This window comes from Acanthisitta chloris, unplaced genomic scaffold, assembly GCF_000695815.1.
Source record: "Acanthisitta chloris isolate BGI_N310 unplaced genomic scaffold, ASM69581v1 scaffold28222, whole genome shotgun sequence".
Classification (NCBI taxonomy): Eukaryota; Metazoa; Chordata; class Aves; order Passeriformes; family Acanthisittidae; genus Acanthisitta; species Acanthisitta chloris.
Genome location: NW_008662620.1, coordinates 53,287 through 70,226, shown reverse-complemented (window position 1 = coordinate 70,226; position 16,940 = coordinate 53,287). Strand labels below are relative to the sequence as shown.

Genomic DNA, 16,940 nt, shown 5'->3' with positions numbered 1-16,940 from the left:
AGGTTGCTGGAGGACTTTTTTATATAGTAGCAGGAAATCCAAATTCAGACATTGGACTCTGAGAATGTACTTAGTCATGACTGTTTCTCAAAAATCTGACAGTCTGATTCAGGAAATATTCTGGAAAATAATTCAGTTTTAAAGACATATGCATCATCTGAAATGTATAAAATTGATTTGAAAGTATAAATTCAATTGGTTTCCACTGGCACACATGCTCTTAAATTTGGACTTGTAATTTTTTACCCCAAACCAGGTTTCTGTTGGTAAACAAAAGTAATGCATATTCTAATGACATTATTTCTTCCTTTACAGTTTGTGAAATGTGGCTATGCAGGCTCAAATTTTCCAGAGCACATTTTTCCAGCCCTGGTTGGAAGACCCATTATAAGATCAACTGCTAAAGTGGGAAACATTGAAATCAAGGTAAATTTTTTAAATTATTAGTCCTTTCTGACAGATAAAATATTCAGGACAGCTTTTGACTTGTGTAATGTTTGGAAATGCTTTTTCCTTAACTACCCTTTATGCTGTTTCAGTATCTCTTGATTCATTTCTGTATTGGATTTTAGCCTGTCACAAACTACAAGGTTATGAAGAGGGTAATCTAAAGCACTGGAGGCCTTCAGATAGTACACCTGAGGAGGCAGCAGGTAGGGCACAAGTGGTTCTGGGCAAAAAGGGACTTCAAATGCCAATATGTAAATGATGTCAAGATTAGAAGGCAGAAATCGGTCAGAAGTGGCCGTGAGATTCTGAGACAATGCTGAAGAACTGCTGGAGCTTCCAGGTCTTTCTATACTGTTTGCTTTCTACTCACAGTTGATCATCTGTGATCTTGTATGAGATGTTTAACCTTGGCTGTGTTTGCATTTCATTGTTTCTCTTGTTTTTGTTTTCTTTTTGCTGTTGATGGATGTAGGTTCTCCATACCAGTTAGAGATGGAGAGGCTCTGTTCAGGCTGCTTTGACTTGGGACATTATTCCAAGACATGGGGGGAGAACCATTGTTTGGGAATCTTTTTCTGAAGTTCAGGGAGCTGTAATTTCTCACATATGTTGCAATTACAGAGTAATGCTTCAAATGTTATTAGTTGCTTCTGCAGCACAAGCTTCAGTAAATGTCTTGGCCCTGCTGTGGTCATATCCTCCCTTCTTGCTTCACACAGTTCCTCACCTTGTGCTGGTCATACTGCTTGAGCAGGCATGTGGTGAGTCACTCTAGTGAGCTGATCCAGCTGAAAAAGAGAGATTTCTTTGTCAGGTAAACTTTTGACTGCCTTACTAGATAATTGTGCAAGCTTCAGTTTGAGTGTGAGGGAGAAGCAGGAGGTGATGCAAAACTGTAGAAGTCCATATTAGGCCAGTGAAGATCAAGTAGAATGACACATATAGATGCTTTTCTTTTGTTTTCCTTATTGCTTCTGAGCAGCAGCTTAGGAAGAGGAAAAAATTCAGCTCAGTCTGGTTCCTTATTTTCAGAACCCTGTAGTGGGCAAGGAGAGCTTGAGTTACCCGATTTCTGCTGCTGCCTGTAAAACAGTAGTTTTTATCAGCAGAAGGTCATACAAGGAAGGCAAGAGGCTGAAAGACATCAGACCTCTTTTTGGGTTTTTTTGTGTTGTTAATACTGCAATACTGCTTACCTTGTGTCAACTAGGACAACTGTGTTTAAAGGATGGGGGACTTTCACAGTAGAGAGGTTTTTTTTGTAAAGAGAGGGAAAACCTCTTCCTTTCTCTTGCAAGACTTGGGGAGAGGTGTTTCTTTGGGTATCTGCTTAAAGGAAATCCTGGTAAAGTTTTATGAAAGTTATGCAGTGATTTTACTGAGTCAAAAGAAAATCCTTTGCATGAAATCTCATTGCTGAAGTCATGTTTTGTTTCCAGCTGATCTGATACAGCCTGTGCTGCCAGTTTGGGTATCCTCTGATTATCCGATAACTTAGTTTAATATCGTTGCAGATAACAGTGTTGAATTAGAATGATAGGAGGCAGAAGTGAGAATTGCAATGAGATCAGTGCAAAAGAACCCATGAACAGTAATTTCACATGCATTGTTGGTGGTCTGCCTGAGCATGGATCATGTAGGTGCATTTTAGAGAGTATAAACTGTCTCTAGATTCTTCCTAGAAGTTTTAGAGCGTCTGCCTATAACAGCTTGTCACCCTTCCTGAAGGAAGCAGTGTATCAAGAGAAGAAATCCCTGCCACAGATACTTTGGGTATCCCAGTAGGATAAGACAGTAGGAAGACTTGTTAAGTGTGAGTGCTGTTTTTCTTTGTGAGATTCTTGCAGATTTCCTAAAAAAATGTATTTTAGCAGACGAGTTTTTATGCCAAAATTTAATACTAGGCATTCACTGTGAGTTCTTCTGGGATAAGTTTAAAACTGAGCAAAGGAAGTTGGCAAGAAGATTATCAGTTTAACTTTTCAAAACTATTCAGAAAAGCTGTCATTCCTGTGAGATTCACAAACTCTGTACAAAGAGCCTGGAAGCTGATCAAAATAGTGGCTATTATCCATCGAGTTACCAATTCCAAGCTTTGCCCATATTTTCTTTATCGTTTCTCATTTTGGCTAGCAGCAGGGATTTAGTTTTTCCTCCTACTCAAAGTCCCCAGTTCAGGACATAAACACAAGAGTGCACTTATTGCTGGGATTATTTTGCTTAAAATTGCAACCTTAAAACTCTAAAACCAGAAACATAGATGCTGCTCTTAGCTTTTACTGACTTAGTAAGTCAGTCTTTGCAGCAGGTTTGGGGGTACTAGTAAGTCAGTACTGCTGAGTAGTTTTCAGTGCTTGGATATTTTAAGCAGAGTTTTTAAAACAAAATCTAAATTCAGCATTTGTCAGAGCTAGTTATGGTCAACTGCCTTGTGCAGAGGCTTCTCTAGTTCAGTTAAACACCTTGCCCAGGGTAAAACTCCCACTGTTACAGAATGTTTATACACAGAATCTTATTTATGAGAGAGAGAGACAGATATACTGATCTTGTTTGCAACCTAGGATGTATAAACATGACATGCCACTGACATGTAGCAGTGGTTTCCTTTAAAGAGGCAATTTAATCTGATACCCTGAGAATGTTAGTTTGGCCCTAACTAAACTAACTCGGATAATTTCCTGCTGTACATGCATCTCTTTTCAGCCTAATTCTACTGTATACTTAAAATAATTTGAGAATTTCATTTAGGCTTTTTCTGACTTTCTTGCTTCTACCTTTTCTTCACCTTTCTTGACCTGTTGAAGTAGAATAACAAAATGATGGTAAGTGAGGTGCCCCCGTGCTTTTTGTTTGCCATTTAGTAGCTGTTATGCTATTTTTGAAATGCTGTTCATTGTTTCGTCTTGTCTTACATTTTACATTTGAATACATACTTATTTTGGACATTGTTCATTGTTTTGGTTTACTGGCACCTAATTCATGAGAATATTTTATGTATTGCTTCTAAATGCTACATAACCTATAGTTTTGCAAGATGCAAGAATAACACTGAAAGATCAACACAAACTCAGCATCTCTAACAGTAGAAATTGCTCTATTTAACGTTACAAGCAGAGTTTGAAAAAGCTTCCAGGTTTCAGTTAGGCAAACATTACTGAGTACCGAAGCAGTGGAGACATTGGGTGTCACAGTACTGGTTCCTCTCCTCAAATGCAGTTGTGCTGTCCTTCTTCCTCTTCACCTGCCAAGTGTGTGTATTTGTTAGTGTGCTAGCGTTGATGTTCTCAAGAGAGAACAATTGTTCTGCCCTTTAGCTTTGTTTTTAAAAGGATGTGAAAGTTCTGTGTGACTTTCACATTGCGCCTTTGAGCAGCAGCACTTCCTGGGCCATGTCCTGTTCAGCAGCATAGGCCCTCCAAGAACAGTGCACAAAAAAGGCTTCTCATCCTTCTAACTGGTGGAGTTTCTGTCGTCTCAAGTTCTCATGAGTAATGTGACTGCATGGTGGAGTCCTCATAGTATGGTTTCACTAGAGTACATTTGGTTTGAAATATTGGAGTCTTGACTTTTGTCTTCCGTACAGCCTAGTGCTGAAGTGTGATCTACTGTGCAGGGGAAAACAAAACACCTTGTCAGTGAGAGGGCATGAAAGAGGAATGGTTTGTTTTAAACTATTTGTAATTAACTTCCTTTTTATATAGATAGCAGTAACTGTTTAGGGTACTTCTAAAAAAGGCATTATAAACAGGATACAGACTTCTCCTTGTGCATCTTTTTTTCACTGGCACTGGGTAGTCGGTTGAGTAACCCCCACTTCCAGGTTTGCTGTGCCACAGCAACTGCAATTAGTATTAGTATGGACACAGCACTGTTGGTACCTGGAAATGTGTTCTTGTGGGCTAAGCACAAGTGAGCTGGTTCAGGCCTCTTTAGAAAAGTATGGGATATAACAGGGAGCAAAGATAAGATGTTACTGTACATCCTTCCTCTGGGAAATATGTGGGAAAGGAGTAGATGTGATGCTACTAATTTGAATGTGCAATGTTTGCATAACTAACTTTAATAAACAGATTGCTTAATCGGTGTGAAATGACTATACAAACTGCATTAGTTGGTTGTGTTTGTGCAAGAATGCGTTACTGGGGTTTTTGGCCTGGGACTTTTGGTAAGGAGCAGATGAGGTTATATATTTAGATGTGTCTCTTCATACCCTACTGACACGGCAATATGTAAACCATTGTTTCTTTCAATGTCTGATGTGGAACTTATAATCTCTTATTTGCTTTTGCTACTGTTCAGTATGCTTATTCACCACTCATTATTCCTTTTTTGGTATTGTGCACAGAAATTTGCAACATGCATGGAAAAATACTCTGCCAATACCACCTACTACCCTTATGTGCTACTTTGCATCTCAGCTCTTAGAAACTAGTATTCGATAAAATAATTTTGAAGGTGTCAGTGAAGAAATATCTGTGCTTACAAAGGTCTTTAGCTCTAACAGGGATTATTGGTTTGTTTAAGGTTAATTGAAAAATTGAATTAAGGTGTGGGATGGGTAACAGCCAAATTTAAGTACTATGTGAAATATATTCTACTTCTCTCCTAAGTACCTGAAAATGGTTCAAAAATGTGGGCATTGTTTAAGAACACAGCTGGACTCAGGCTGAAGCAGTTCACTGTCATTCTTGAGGAGTTTGGTGTTTAAAAACCTGTACGAGCACTGACATGTTTCTGTGTTAAAACTTCACAGGATCTCATGGTTGGTGATGAAGCAAGTGAGTTACGATCAATGCTGGAAGTGAATTACCCAATGGAGAATGGCATCGTTCGAAACTGGGATGATATGAAGCACCTTTGGGATTACACATTTGGACCAGAAAAACTTAATATTGACACAAAAAATTGTAAAATACTACTCACAGAACCTCCTATGAATCCAACTAAAAACAGGGAGAAGATTGTGGAGGTATGTCTGTCTAGTAGAAGCTGATTGAAGCACTGCTAAGAGATTTCTTGTTTCAGCAACACTCAGTGACTGAGGCCAAGCAGTTCTGTTTTCTAACCAAAACTCATCCTTAGCCACAGTCATGGATGCTACTGTGCTTAAATTCAAACAAGCTGTTGCCATTCAGAAACTATAAGCAGACTTCTTGTCTCAAGCCATATCACCATTAAAACACAGAATTGGAAATACATGTCTGTCTTCATATATCCAAGATACATTGATTAGTAGCTTTTGGGTGAATGTTAATTGCTCTAAGTGACTTGGACTTCTGTAAGCCAGTAATGCTGCAGAGGAGATTGCAGCTAGATGATGCTTACCAGACAGAGTAATGTTGTTGGAGGTGCTTGAGACAAAGGTGTGATGTAAACCAATGCACTAATCTTTAATTAGTCCTAGGGATTATCAGTGAAAGCCTTCTAAGAAGGAAAGTCTGGTTCTTGGATCCTTGATCCCAGAGTCCTGCCCTGGGTGATCTAAGCTCTGGCTGAACCTTGTGTTCATGTAGGTTGTCAGATACATAATGTTTAGCTCCACTACTCTGTGACAAAGACTTGATTTTGAAAAGCAGTAATGTTTGGTGAGAACCAAAAGTTTAGTTTCCGATTTTGTTTGGTTTTTTTCTCATGCATCATAGATATTTTCATTTAATGTAAGTATCTGGTGTAGCAAAAATGTAATTTAAAAAATATGTGCTGTTAGAGTACCTGACAGGACAGGAAAGTGGATTCCAAGTCAAACAGTATCAATTTATCAGCACTTTGAATATCAGTGCTTGTATGTATATATTTTTTCCCTCAAATTTGTTCTTAGTCTAATAAGAATTTACCTTTATCGCTACCTGCTGACCTTAACTTTAAAATCCTTTTGTTGTCACGGCTACAGTAGTGCTTTCTGCAAGGTGGCAGTGTTTGCACTAATCCTTTCTTTCAGTGACCTGGGAGCAAATGAAGTCTAGCAAAGTTGGAAAACCTTAAGCAAAAGAAATCAAGCTGCAATCTAAATTCAGCATTTTATAGCAATTGTGAACATTAGGGTCCTTTTACCTAAGTATTGTGTAGTGCAGCAGTGGTAGTACAGCGTGGAGTCTGTCAGTCAGCTGTGGTGTGATAGGCACAGCAGATTTCTTTCAGTGACCTGGGAGCAAATGAAGTCTAGCAAAGTTGGAAAACCTTAAGCAAAAGAAATCAAGCTGCAATCTAAATTCAGCATTTTATAGCAATTGTGAACATTAGGGTCCTTTTACCTAAGTATTGTGTAGTGCAGCAGTGGTAGTACAGCGTGGAGTCTGTCAGTCAGCTGTGGTGTGATAGGCACAGCAGATTACTGTGGGTGGCCCTAGCAGGATTGGCTCTATTTCCTGTTCAGGCTTCTTTGCTTTTCAGCTGTTTACAATAGTGTTCTTGTTTCCGTTTTTCTGCCAAACACAAAAGGCTGGATTTTAGTTCTTCTGGTAACGAGTAATTTTATACCATAAATTGGAAAATCTGACTGATGAACTCTGATAAAATATTTGCATTGCTCCCTTTGCTTGTTCTTTTTTTACAGCACTCCAGAAATTGTAGATGCTCAATGGTGATCCAGAGGATTAGTGCGAACTAGAATCCATTCTTGTAAATTTAGATTTGAGTTACAGAGAAGCTCATGTTTTGATTAATATTTTTCATGGAACACAATGTTGCAAGGACTAGCAGTATTTAGTTTAACTGCGATGTATTTATACTCCTTCCATTTTTGCCACGGCCTGCTCCTTTCCAGGGAGGCTAGTATGAAGCAGAGGACTGAATGAAGATATTTCCTAAATCCTGCAATAAACATAATCATGTCTCTGCATTTTGGGATACAGTGCAGTAGCATTTTAAAAGAAAAGCTTAGTCATCTGGACCATATCAAGATGATAGATAATTATATATGCTGTCCCCCATTCTATTTCTAGTAATTCTCTCTCCTCACCCCATCATTTCATCAAACTCAGCTGCATAGTAAGGCAGCAAATATTCACATGACAGCTGTCTTGTAAAATATATATCTTAAAAGTGCTTTTTCTTTCATAGCATGTGCAGGACACCTCAGCTTAACGGAGTGTTTGCTGTTTGTCTCTGTCTGCTGCATTCTTGTTCTGTAACACCCCCAGAAGCAGCCAGACTGTAATGGCAGCTGTAGAAACACTCGAGCACAGTCACTTCTCCTAATCCCAATCTAGAATGCCTTATCATTTTTTCAAATTTTTAATTCTTCCTTTCTGTATCCAGTTAGAACATCACATTGTAGTTAGTTCAGAATCTGCTGTCATGTGAAGAAGAATCTTTTCAGGAGAACATCCTGCACCGTATTTACATTTTAACGTTTGTTAACATGTATGTCCTGTGTCAAGGCATCTTTGACGTCAGATATGTCTTGAGAGAGAGAATGACAACCCCCCAAAGGCCTGTGTAAAGGCTATAAGAGAGTTTTGCAGTGGATTCTAGGGTTTGGTACATGTGAAGGCAGTAACTAATGCCATTCGAATATTCATTTTGTTATCTGAAGGTGATAATTCAGATTTTTTCTTATTTTTTGTGTTGTAAGCACTCAGGTTGCTTGAAAGCCTCATCCATTGGAATAGTGTTGGGTTTAGACAATGACTGCTCAAATGGGATTTATTTGAATTGCTGCCCTTTGAACTGTTCCCTCTCTGTTCCTTTTCACACCCTTCTAACAGAGGAGGTTCCTTAAATAGTTCAGAATTCTAAAATTGTCAGGCATCAGCTTTTTTCCTTCAAAAATATTTATATATCTTTTACTTGAGCTGTGGGAGTACTTAGGAGATAATCCGTTTCTAATCCTAGAAGTTGCAGGAGGGCTCAGGAGGCTGCAGAGTAGCAAAATCAAAACTTGTGTGTGTGCTGGAATAATCAGAGTTCATCCATTTTTCCTGGTAAAGCATTTTGAGGGCAAAACTGCTGTACAGTATGATTTGTTTACTTGGCCTTTTCTGTGTTTATAAAGAAGACAAGATCCTATAAACTCTACATTCTTTCATCTTGGATTGTTTCTTCACTGAAACTAGTTCAGTAATTAGAGGAATGCAGTGTACAAGACAAGCAGTTGCTTTTTGTGTTTCAGTATGATTTAGGCAAACGTGCAGTTTTCTGCATGAAGTGAATTTTGCACTAGTTTTAGAAGTTTGTGATTGGTTGTGCTTTATAGGGAAGAGGGTGACCCAGATGCAGAGGATAACCTGTGACACTGGGCGTATTCTAGATCCAGATGTGCCAAAGTCTTTACTTGACATAGTCTGCAGTTGTACGAAGTGCGTAGGGCTTGATATGAAGAACAGCAAACCCCTGAACTTGGTTTTAGAGCATACACCTTTAACAAACATTTCATTCCCCAGTCATACTTCAGTAATGGAGTACTTGGCTGGTCTACAAGTACTGCCTCCCACTCATTAAGCACTTTGGAAAAGGGCTTAGTAAAGCTGCAGCAATTGGGGTGTGGGTTTCTTGCAAGTATTCCTTTTCTGTGCTAAATGGATGTGGAGTATTTCATCTGTCTTGTCTGGTGTGAACAGATGAGGTATGGAACTGAATGTACTAATTACTGCCCGAAAACAAGTGGATTTCTAATGCTTGTGTAGAATCTGTGTGATGAAATTTCTCGGGAAGTGGTTTTGATCAGTAAAAATACAAAATTCTAGATATATAGTTTTTGAACACCTGTGAAATTTCTTTACAGTATTTGGCCTGTTTTGGAAGCTAATTTTTGCCTTCATCTTACAGGTTATGTTTGAGACGTACCAGTTTTCTGGGGTATATGTAGCCATCCAGGCTGTTCTTACTTTGTATGCTCAAGGTAGGCAAAAATAACCTAAAATCTGTTTAGTTTATAAAATTATTGCTGAGCCAGAGTACCGATGTGCTGTCACTGGGTCTTGGACTTAATTTGACACTGTTCTCCAAATAAGCTCAGCTCTGACTGACAGTGTTGCTTTTTGTTTTGAGGAAGTATTGATAGGTACCAGTGTTGGTGTTATTCTCATGGATTACAGGCATGTGGAGAAAAGCTGGTAAATGCACTGGTGCATCAAAACTGTTACTGTTTCAGGGTGTAATCATTTAGCCTTTGGCATCAGGTCTTAGTGGCTTACTTGGGATTTTCTGATGAAGGTAGAATTTCTTACCATGAGTGAATATCAAGAAGATGGTCATGTGACTTTTGCACTATTTTGGGGGGGAAAAAATTAAGAAGTTGAGTCTTTTGCTGTAGATAAACTAGACTACATGATCCCCAGCCTGAGCCAAAAATTACAGATTGACTGAATTATGTGGAAATTCTACCACTGACTGTAATCCATCTAGGATTTTAAGAAGTTACTCAAGCACATCAGTTCTAGCACCTGTTTATTAGTGGCTTGGTGTATTTAGCTGTCATATAGCAGGACATAAATGTTTTTGTCCATTAACATGTCACTGTAGTTTCTCTGTCCAAGGGCAAAAGTCATGGGGACTGGGAGAGTGGTTCTGTTATTAAAACTAGTTATTAAGTTATTAAAACTAGTCGAACCCAAACCACTTTTGCAAACCTGAATATTAGTTTTATTTGCTGCAATCTGTGCTGTTACATTTTTTCCCTCTTGGCTTTCCTTTGGTTTGATTCCTTTTAAGTATTTAATTGACTAACATTTACAGTCTTGAATTCTGCTGTAATTGTACATATACCTCACCATGTAGTGCTCAGCTGCTCCATGAGTAACAAAATGTGAGACAACTTAGAGCAGTCTGCAGTGTTTCTGCACACTGTCATCTAAAACAAAATTGAAGGTATAAAAGATCTAAGATCTAAAAACTGAGGGGCGCATTAATGAAACATTTGCTTTTGAAATTTAAAAAGAAAAAGCCCTTTAAAACATCCTACTTATCTATATTAGGTTAAAGATTAAAGTAGTGGCTAAAATTACATAGAGATATGCCTTATTTCAGTGCACTACGTTTTTAAGGTATCCCCTGAAAATAAGTTTTCTTGCTTTAGGCATCTTAAGAGAAATTACAAAACTTTTCTGATCAACTTTGACCATTGATTTTTGCCTCTTAATTATTTTGTTAGTGAAGTACAGAAACTTCTGTTTCTGCATGTTTATGATAGCTCAGTTTTATACACCTTAGAATTTAATGGTCTTGTGGTAAACTTTTTTCAGAAGAATTAATTTTTTCAGTCTATGATAGTGGATCTGATTCAGCCTAATGCTATTTCCGTGGGGAAATACTAGGTGTGTGCTGTATAGTCCAAACATTCTTGACCTTAGAGAAGCATCGCTTTGGTTTTTTGAATACCAGTCAAAATCAACAAATCCTGAGAATTGTAACAAAGTAAACTTATGGCCTGAATATGTCTAGGTTTCTTCACATTTGGGAAGTTAATATACATTGAAGATACACAGATGAATCGGTGCAGGAGTTTGTGCCCCAACAAGCATTTAATGAGTATAGATACTCTCTTTAATTGGAGTGCAATTTAAGATGTCAAAACACCAGATAAAGTTGTGAGCGGTAGAGTTCGAAGCACCTAGGTAAAAGTAGAGGTAATACTTTAAAAAAGATTACATGAAAGCATTTGTTACCATGAAAAGCTCAAGTTTTAAATCCAGTGATGACTTAGGGACAGAGGTTTTGTTAAGATTACAATGAAAAATCGTATCTTAAACTTGCTGCTGTTCTGCTCGATTTATGGAAGTGCTAGTAAGAGTTGTACTTTTCTTCCTCCCTCCTCCCCTCATTCTTTTAGGTTTGTTGACTGGTGTTGTTGTGGACTCTGGAGATGGTGTAACTCACATCTGCCCAGTTTATGAAGGCTTCTCTCTCCCTCATCTCACAAGACGGTTAGATATCGCTGGGAGGGACATCACTAGGTACCTCATCAAGGTAAGCTGGGAAGAGATTTTAAGGTTGAGGCTGGTATCTGTGGTACATTGGTTCAGGTTAGCAAGAAATCACTATATGTTTTCCTTGTATTATTCATATGTCAATTACCTAAAGAACTCCTTTATTATCTGTATTGCCTCAGTCTTTTCTTGCTGTGTTTCCTCATCTAAATCACATGATGCATCATATACCATGATATTGATGTTATATAATATCACAATGATCATGATGTTATTCAGGGACATCACAGTTTCTGAGTGGCAGTCTTGTAGGAAGGAAATTTGTGTCATATTTGGGAAGGAAAAACTCAAAAGTTGCCTTTCTGGATACATAAAATGAAAGGAAAAATTGCATTCTTTCAGTTCTACTCATGTGTTTTCAGAAAGATGTTCTTACAGTGTGGAAAATCGTGTTAGTGATTCTTCCCTGATATTAAATAAAACAGCATGTTTGATAGACAGTTTGTATGTTGTTTTTTTTAAGTGTAAGCAACATTCTTGATTGATACATTTTATGGTTAATCTGTAATACTGTATTGTTCTGAAGTCCTAAAGTTAAGAGTTATTTTGGTTATCTTTCTTGTGTGATGGTTATGCTGAAAGTTATAATGACTAAGAAAATTTCCAACTTGGCGTCCTGCTGCTGCTGCTGCTTTTCTGGTCACAATGGATACACTGGGACAGATTGGTCTTAATACTAAATTTGCAGTTAAAAAAGGGAGATGAACTTTTAAAGATATGTGTTTAAATATCCTCTACTGAGAGACACATCTGGACTGTTCCTCTCATTTCCTGCTAACCTGCTGTGTTCCCTCCAGCTCCTCTTACTGCGAGGATATGCTTTCAACCACTCTGCTGATTTTGAGACGGTTCGCATGATCAAGGAGAAGCTCTGCTATGTGGGATACAACATTGAACAGGAGCAGAAATTGGCATTAGAGACCACAGTACTAGTTGAATCCTACACAGTAAGTGTTTTGAGACAGCTTTTCTTGTCTTAAACTTGCTAGGTTTAAACTCAGGTAGCATTTAGCTTTGATTCCTTTGCAATTTTTCTTGGCAGTAGCTCACTTCCCAGCCATGGGAGCCTGTAGAATAAGTTTGGCTGGTTCTGGGAAAAGATTCTAAAAGCATTTCTTTTCTTTTCAGATTTTCCAGAAGACTTTGTACTCATTTTTGTCATTGTAGTTCTTTGAAATTTGAATTTTGTAGTACAGAAACTTGTAAAGAAAGTAGAGTTACTCTAGCATATCAAATTGGTTCAGTGCCATCCATAGAGTGGTGAGATTCATGAGACTGATATCTGGAGTCAGGAATGGCAAACTTGCTCTCAGTGGAAACTTCCTGTGATCATACATGGAATTTGCAGAAAAGCATTACTCTTGCTGTAAGATCATATTTTAAATTAATATTAGGAGTTGGTATTGCAAGGAAATGTTTGGTGTGTCAGTATCAATGTGTTTGGTCCCCGATGGCTCAAAGTGAATTGCAGAGTGATTAAAGAATTTGTATATTCTTTCAGTAGTACTGAACAACTTCTTGCACTGCTGACAATTATCAACAATTTCCTGTTTTAAAACAGTAGGGAGCAATGTAGGTCATTTCCTCTTGGTGTTTTTTTTTAGTTTTCAAGTGGCTAAAAGTAGCCTCCTCAATGGTGTTTTCTCTTCACTAGCTCCCGGATGGCAGGATCATCAAAGTCGGCGGCGAACGGTTTGAGGCACCAGAGGCTCTTTTCCAGCCTCACTTAATCAATGTGGAAGGAGTTGGTGTGGCTGAATTGCTGTTTAACACCATCCAGGCCGCTGACATTGATACCAGGTAGGAGCAGAACGTTTAAAATGCTCTTTCAGCGTGCAGGGGTGACATGAGAGCTGCATTCAAAGTAAAATCTTTTGCTTTAGACACTAATGTGTGCCACTGGGGGAGGGTGTATGCTGGGAGTAGGGCTCAGGCTGAGGTCTTGGAGCTTAACAGTTTGTCTGGAAGCTATTTCAGTCTGAACGAGCAAAGGTAAAATCTTGAAAGCACAATGCATATTTTTAATGCTGCTTTCTGGGAAAGCATGAGCAAGTCTGCTGGACTTGTGCAGTCTGTCCTTGTGTAGTGATGAACAAATACAAATAGATTTGTATTTACTCCCTTCTCCATACAGGTACCTACCTGTAGTACAGAGTAAACTGTATGACACTGGACAGACTTTTTTTTTTTTGAGTCAGGTCTGAATTCTACAAGCACATTGTGCTGTCTGGAGGGTCCACCATGTACCCCGGGCTACCCTCACGACTGGAGCGGGAACTGAAACAGCTCTACCTGGAACGAGTTCTGAAAGGAGATGTGGAAAAACTGTCGGTGGGTATCGAGTGACTGATTCATTGAGGGGGGCGGGCAGAGGCTTGTCCTGAATCCCCACTAGAGGGAACCAAGTAGTCAGAAATGACGGAGGCTGCGGTTGCCCTTTATGGGAGTTGCAAAATCGCTGCCTCTCGGTTCTTCACACTCCTGCGTTTCCTTTGGATGTACTTGCAATAAAGTCGCGTTCTAGTCCGTGCTAACAGCAGGTAATTCCTGAAGTCTTGGGTTAGTTTGAATGTAAATGGGCTGATTAGTGCTAGGACACAACTTGTAGGTTAAACAAAGCTAAGGAGTTACTGTGTCTTAAAGTCATCATTGAGCAAAAATTATGGTTTTTAATCTGTGAAAGTTTTGGTTCAACTACTACATACTACAAATACTCACAAGTGAGAGGCTAGAGTTCTAACACACCTTCAAGCAGAATAAGTTTCCCTTGTTCATTGGTTACAGTGATAAGCAGGCAACAGCCAAACACACACATTACACTGTGTTGTAACGCTGTCTGCTTTTCAAGGAGGAAATATTTAAAGAGAAAATTCCTTGTAAGTGGAGTTTCTGATGTTGAACTGAATTGTACTTTCCTGGTTCTTAATACAGTGTCCTCTAAAGGTCTTTTGTGGCAATGTGAAATGACTCAATTGTAGAGAATGTTTTAAGTCTGAGCCAGTATTTCACATATAGCTTTGACTGTACTTTTTTGCTCTTGACGTTAGAGGTTTAGCAATGCAGAATTTGAGGGAATGTTAATGAGTTAAGCTGGTCTAGATTGTGTAGATTTAAAATCTATTTCATCTGCCTTTCTGAAACTTGGTATAAATCTAAAATACTTTGTGATTTGTTGGTCTTGTAACTTCTGATAATTTTAGCCATCGAAGCTTAGAAAGTATTTCACTCTTTACTGTGTTCCTGAAATGCAAAAATTCGGTCTTTAATTTTGTATTCTGACTCGGGCTTTTTGTGGATATACTGAGAGTACAATTTTGGGGGGAAGTGTCAATAGTTATATCTAATTTCCAGTGCAAAGTAGTTATTTTACTTTGGCTGCACAAGCTGGAAGCTCACAGAGAGTACCCCACACCAGCATTTCAGTTCTTCGGTTGCATTTTTCTCACCAAACAGTTTCCACTTCGTTGTTCTGGTGGAAAGCCCAATTTTATTTTAATAGGCTTTGTTTCAAGAATCCTAGTAAGAGCTTCTCTTCTTTTTCTTAGAAATTTAAGATCCGGATTGAAGACCCACCTCGCCGGAAGCACATGGTGTTCCTGGGGGGTGCAGTTCTAGCAGATATCATGAAAGACAAAGACAACTTCTGGATGACCCGACAAGAATACCAAGAAAAGGGAGTGCGTGTGCTGGAGAAGCTTGGTGTGACTGTTCGATAGATCCCAAAGCTTGTTCCCATCACATGTCTAAAGCTTTTTTCCTTTCATTGCCAATCTCTGAACTCACTCAGCTACATGCTATGGAAGGGCCTGTCTGTGGCCTTTTGACCCAAACGTCAGGTTTTGTTCTGGTTTCTCGGGGTAGCTTTTGTTAAATGTTTCTTAATGTGGCTAAATTTGACTATTAAATGTGACCACTTCCCTGCAAACAAAACAGAGCAAGAGCAGCCTGTCTACTTCATTGTTCCTTCCCAGTAGGCAATTGGGTAATTCTGGTAGGCTTTTTCTTCTGGGTTTATTGCTGTAGTCCTGCTAGCTTTTGTCTCTAGTTCACAGGGGTTGTGTGCCTTTTTTAGCATAAGAAAACCTTTAAACAAGAGTTTTTGCTGTTGGATCATTGTGGTGGTTATCTTTATGCCTCTCTCTACATTAAGTTTTGTTTTTTTTTTCTTTCCTGAAATTAGGAATTTTTGATTAAGCATTGTTAGAAACTAGTCGAAGTAGCTGGAATGGCTTTAACACACCGTTTGATGTAAAGTGGTTCCATATGCACTGCTGCCTACACTGGCTTGTGAGGTGGTTCATCCTTAAAGGTGGTGGTGAGGCTTTCCAACTGTATTTCTCAAAGTGGGAATGTACACAGATGTCACAAATGGAGAAACACCTGATATTCTGGCAAATGGACATTTGTGCTCTTAGGTGTCTTTTTCTAGAGAGAGGAGACAGGTTTGAGCTGTGTTGCTTTTTTGTTGAGGGACAGCTGGGGGGGGGTCAGCCTGACCAAAAATGCCTCTTTTTATAACTAAATTTTAGTACCATGTTGTCTCAGCATAGGGAGCAAGAATGTTAAATTTGCTGTTCTGTAATTGTTGGGAAACTTAGAGATGCTGAGACGGGAGCCCCTGAGCTTACTGGAGAGATCTAATACTTTCAGAAATGCTTGTGAAAACTGTAACTATAGATATTAAAACCCCCAGAACTAAGGTTTTAAAAGTCTGATGTTTTTAAGTGCTTGTATGTACATCAGAAGCACTTCCATTAAACTTTACAAGTATATTAACCTAGTGCCAAGTAGTTACTGCAAATGAATATTTCGATGACCAGTGTTTATTGCATCAAGCAGATATTTATAAACAACCAGTGGCAGTAGGTTATAAAGAATGACTTCTATTTCTTCCAGTTAAAAATAACATTGGAATATGAGATGTTGTTGGTTGGTAAATAGCCACAATTCATTTTATCCAGTCTTGATTTTTGATACTTAACGTGGGATGGGGAAGGAAGTGAAAACCAGTGATGAAAATGCTGTTTCCAGAAAGTACATTAAAGCTGAGTTGTTCTAAAAAATAGAAGTTGTCACTAGTAATTATCAGCCACCTTCTCTGAGTATAGTTGCCTGTATTTTTTTTCCTACTAGCAGAATGGTAATTATCTTTGCTATAAATCCTGCCTTACATTAAGCACAGCAAAAACTGCTTGCATACAAATGCCAGTTAGAGTTCTACTTTGCTTTCCATGGAAATATTATATTACTTCTTACTGGTTTTCGAAGCCTACCATAACATGTAAGCATAAGGAAGTTTAGATCTGCTTTTGACTTCCAAACCTTGGAATGTACCAGAGATGCTTTCATATACTTGCCATTTGTCTACATCTTTGCATTAATAATTGACCCCAGGAACATGGAAATATTAAACTCCCTTGGACTCTTAAAATTCCCTTTACTTCTAAATCTAGCAGACAGCTTCCTCTGGCTGAGCGAGCCAAACAGGCAGAAACCATGTCTGCATTTCTTTAATAACAAGACAGTCACTATAGTATAGCTAGTAATGACCATTTAATTATAGGT

The 16,940-nt window shown here is 38.6% G+C and overlaps 1 protein-coding gene across 1 annotated transcript; it reads left to right on the top strand.

The window, feature by feature from the left end:
* Nucleotides 1-315: 315 nt before the first annotated feature.
* On the top strand, nucleotides 316-16,438 carry ACTR2 (ARP2 actin-related protein 2 homolog (yeast); the record flags this gene model as incomplete). Its single annotated transcript, XM_009070673.1, has 8 exons — nucleotides 316-426; nucleotides 5,204-5,419; nucleotides 9,217-9,289; nucleotides 11,219-11,355; nucleotides 12,173-12,322; nucleotides 13,030-13,175; nucleotides 13,574-13,706; nucleotides 14,921-16,438. Coding segments are annotated over 8 exons (1,137 nt in total), but the record flags the coding sequence as incomplete, so codon positions are not given.
* Nucleotides 16,439-16,940: the final 502 nt, after the last annotated feature.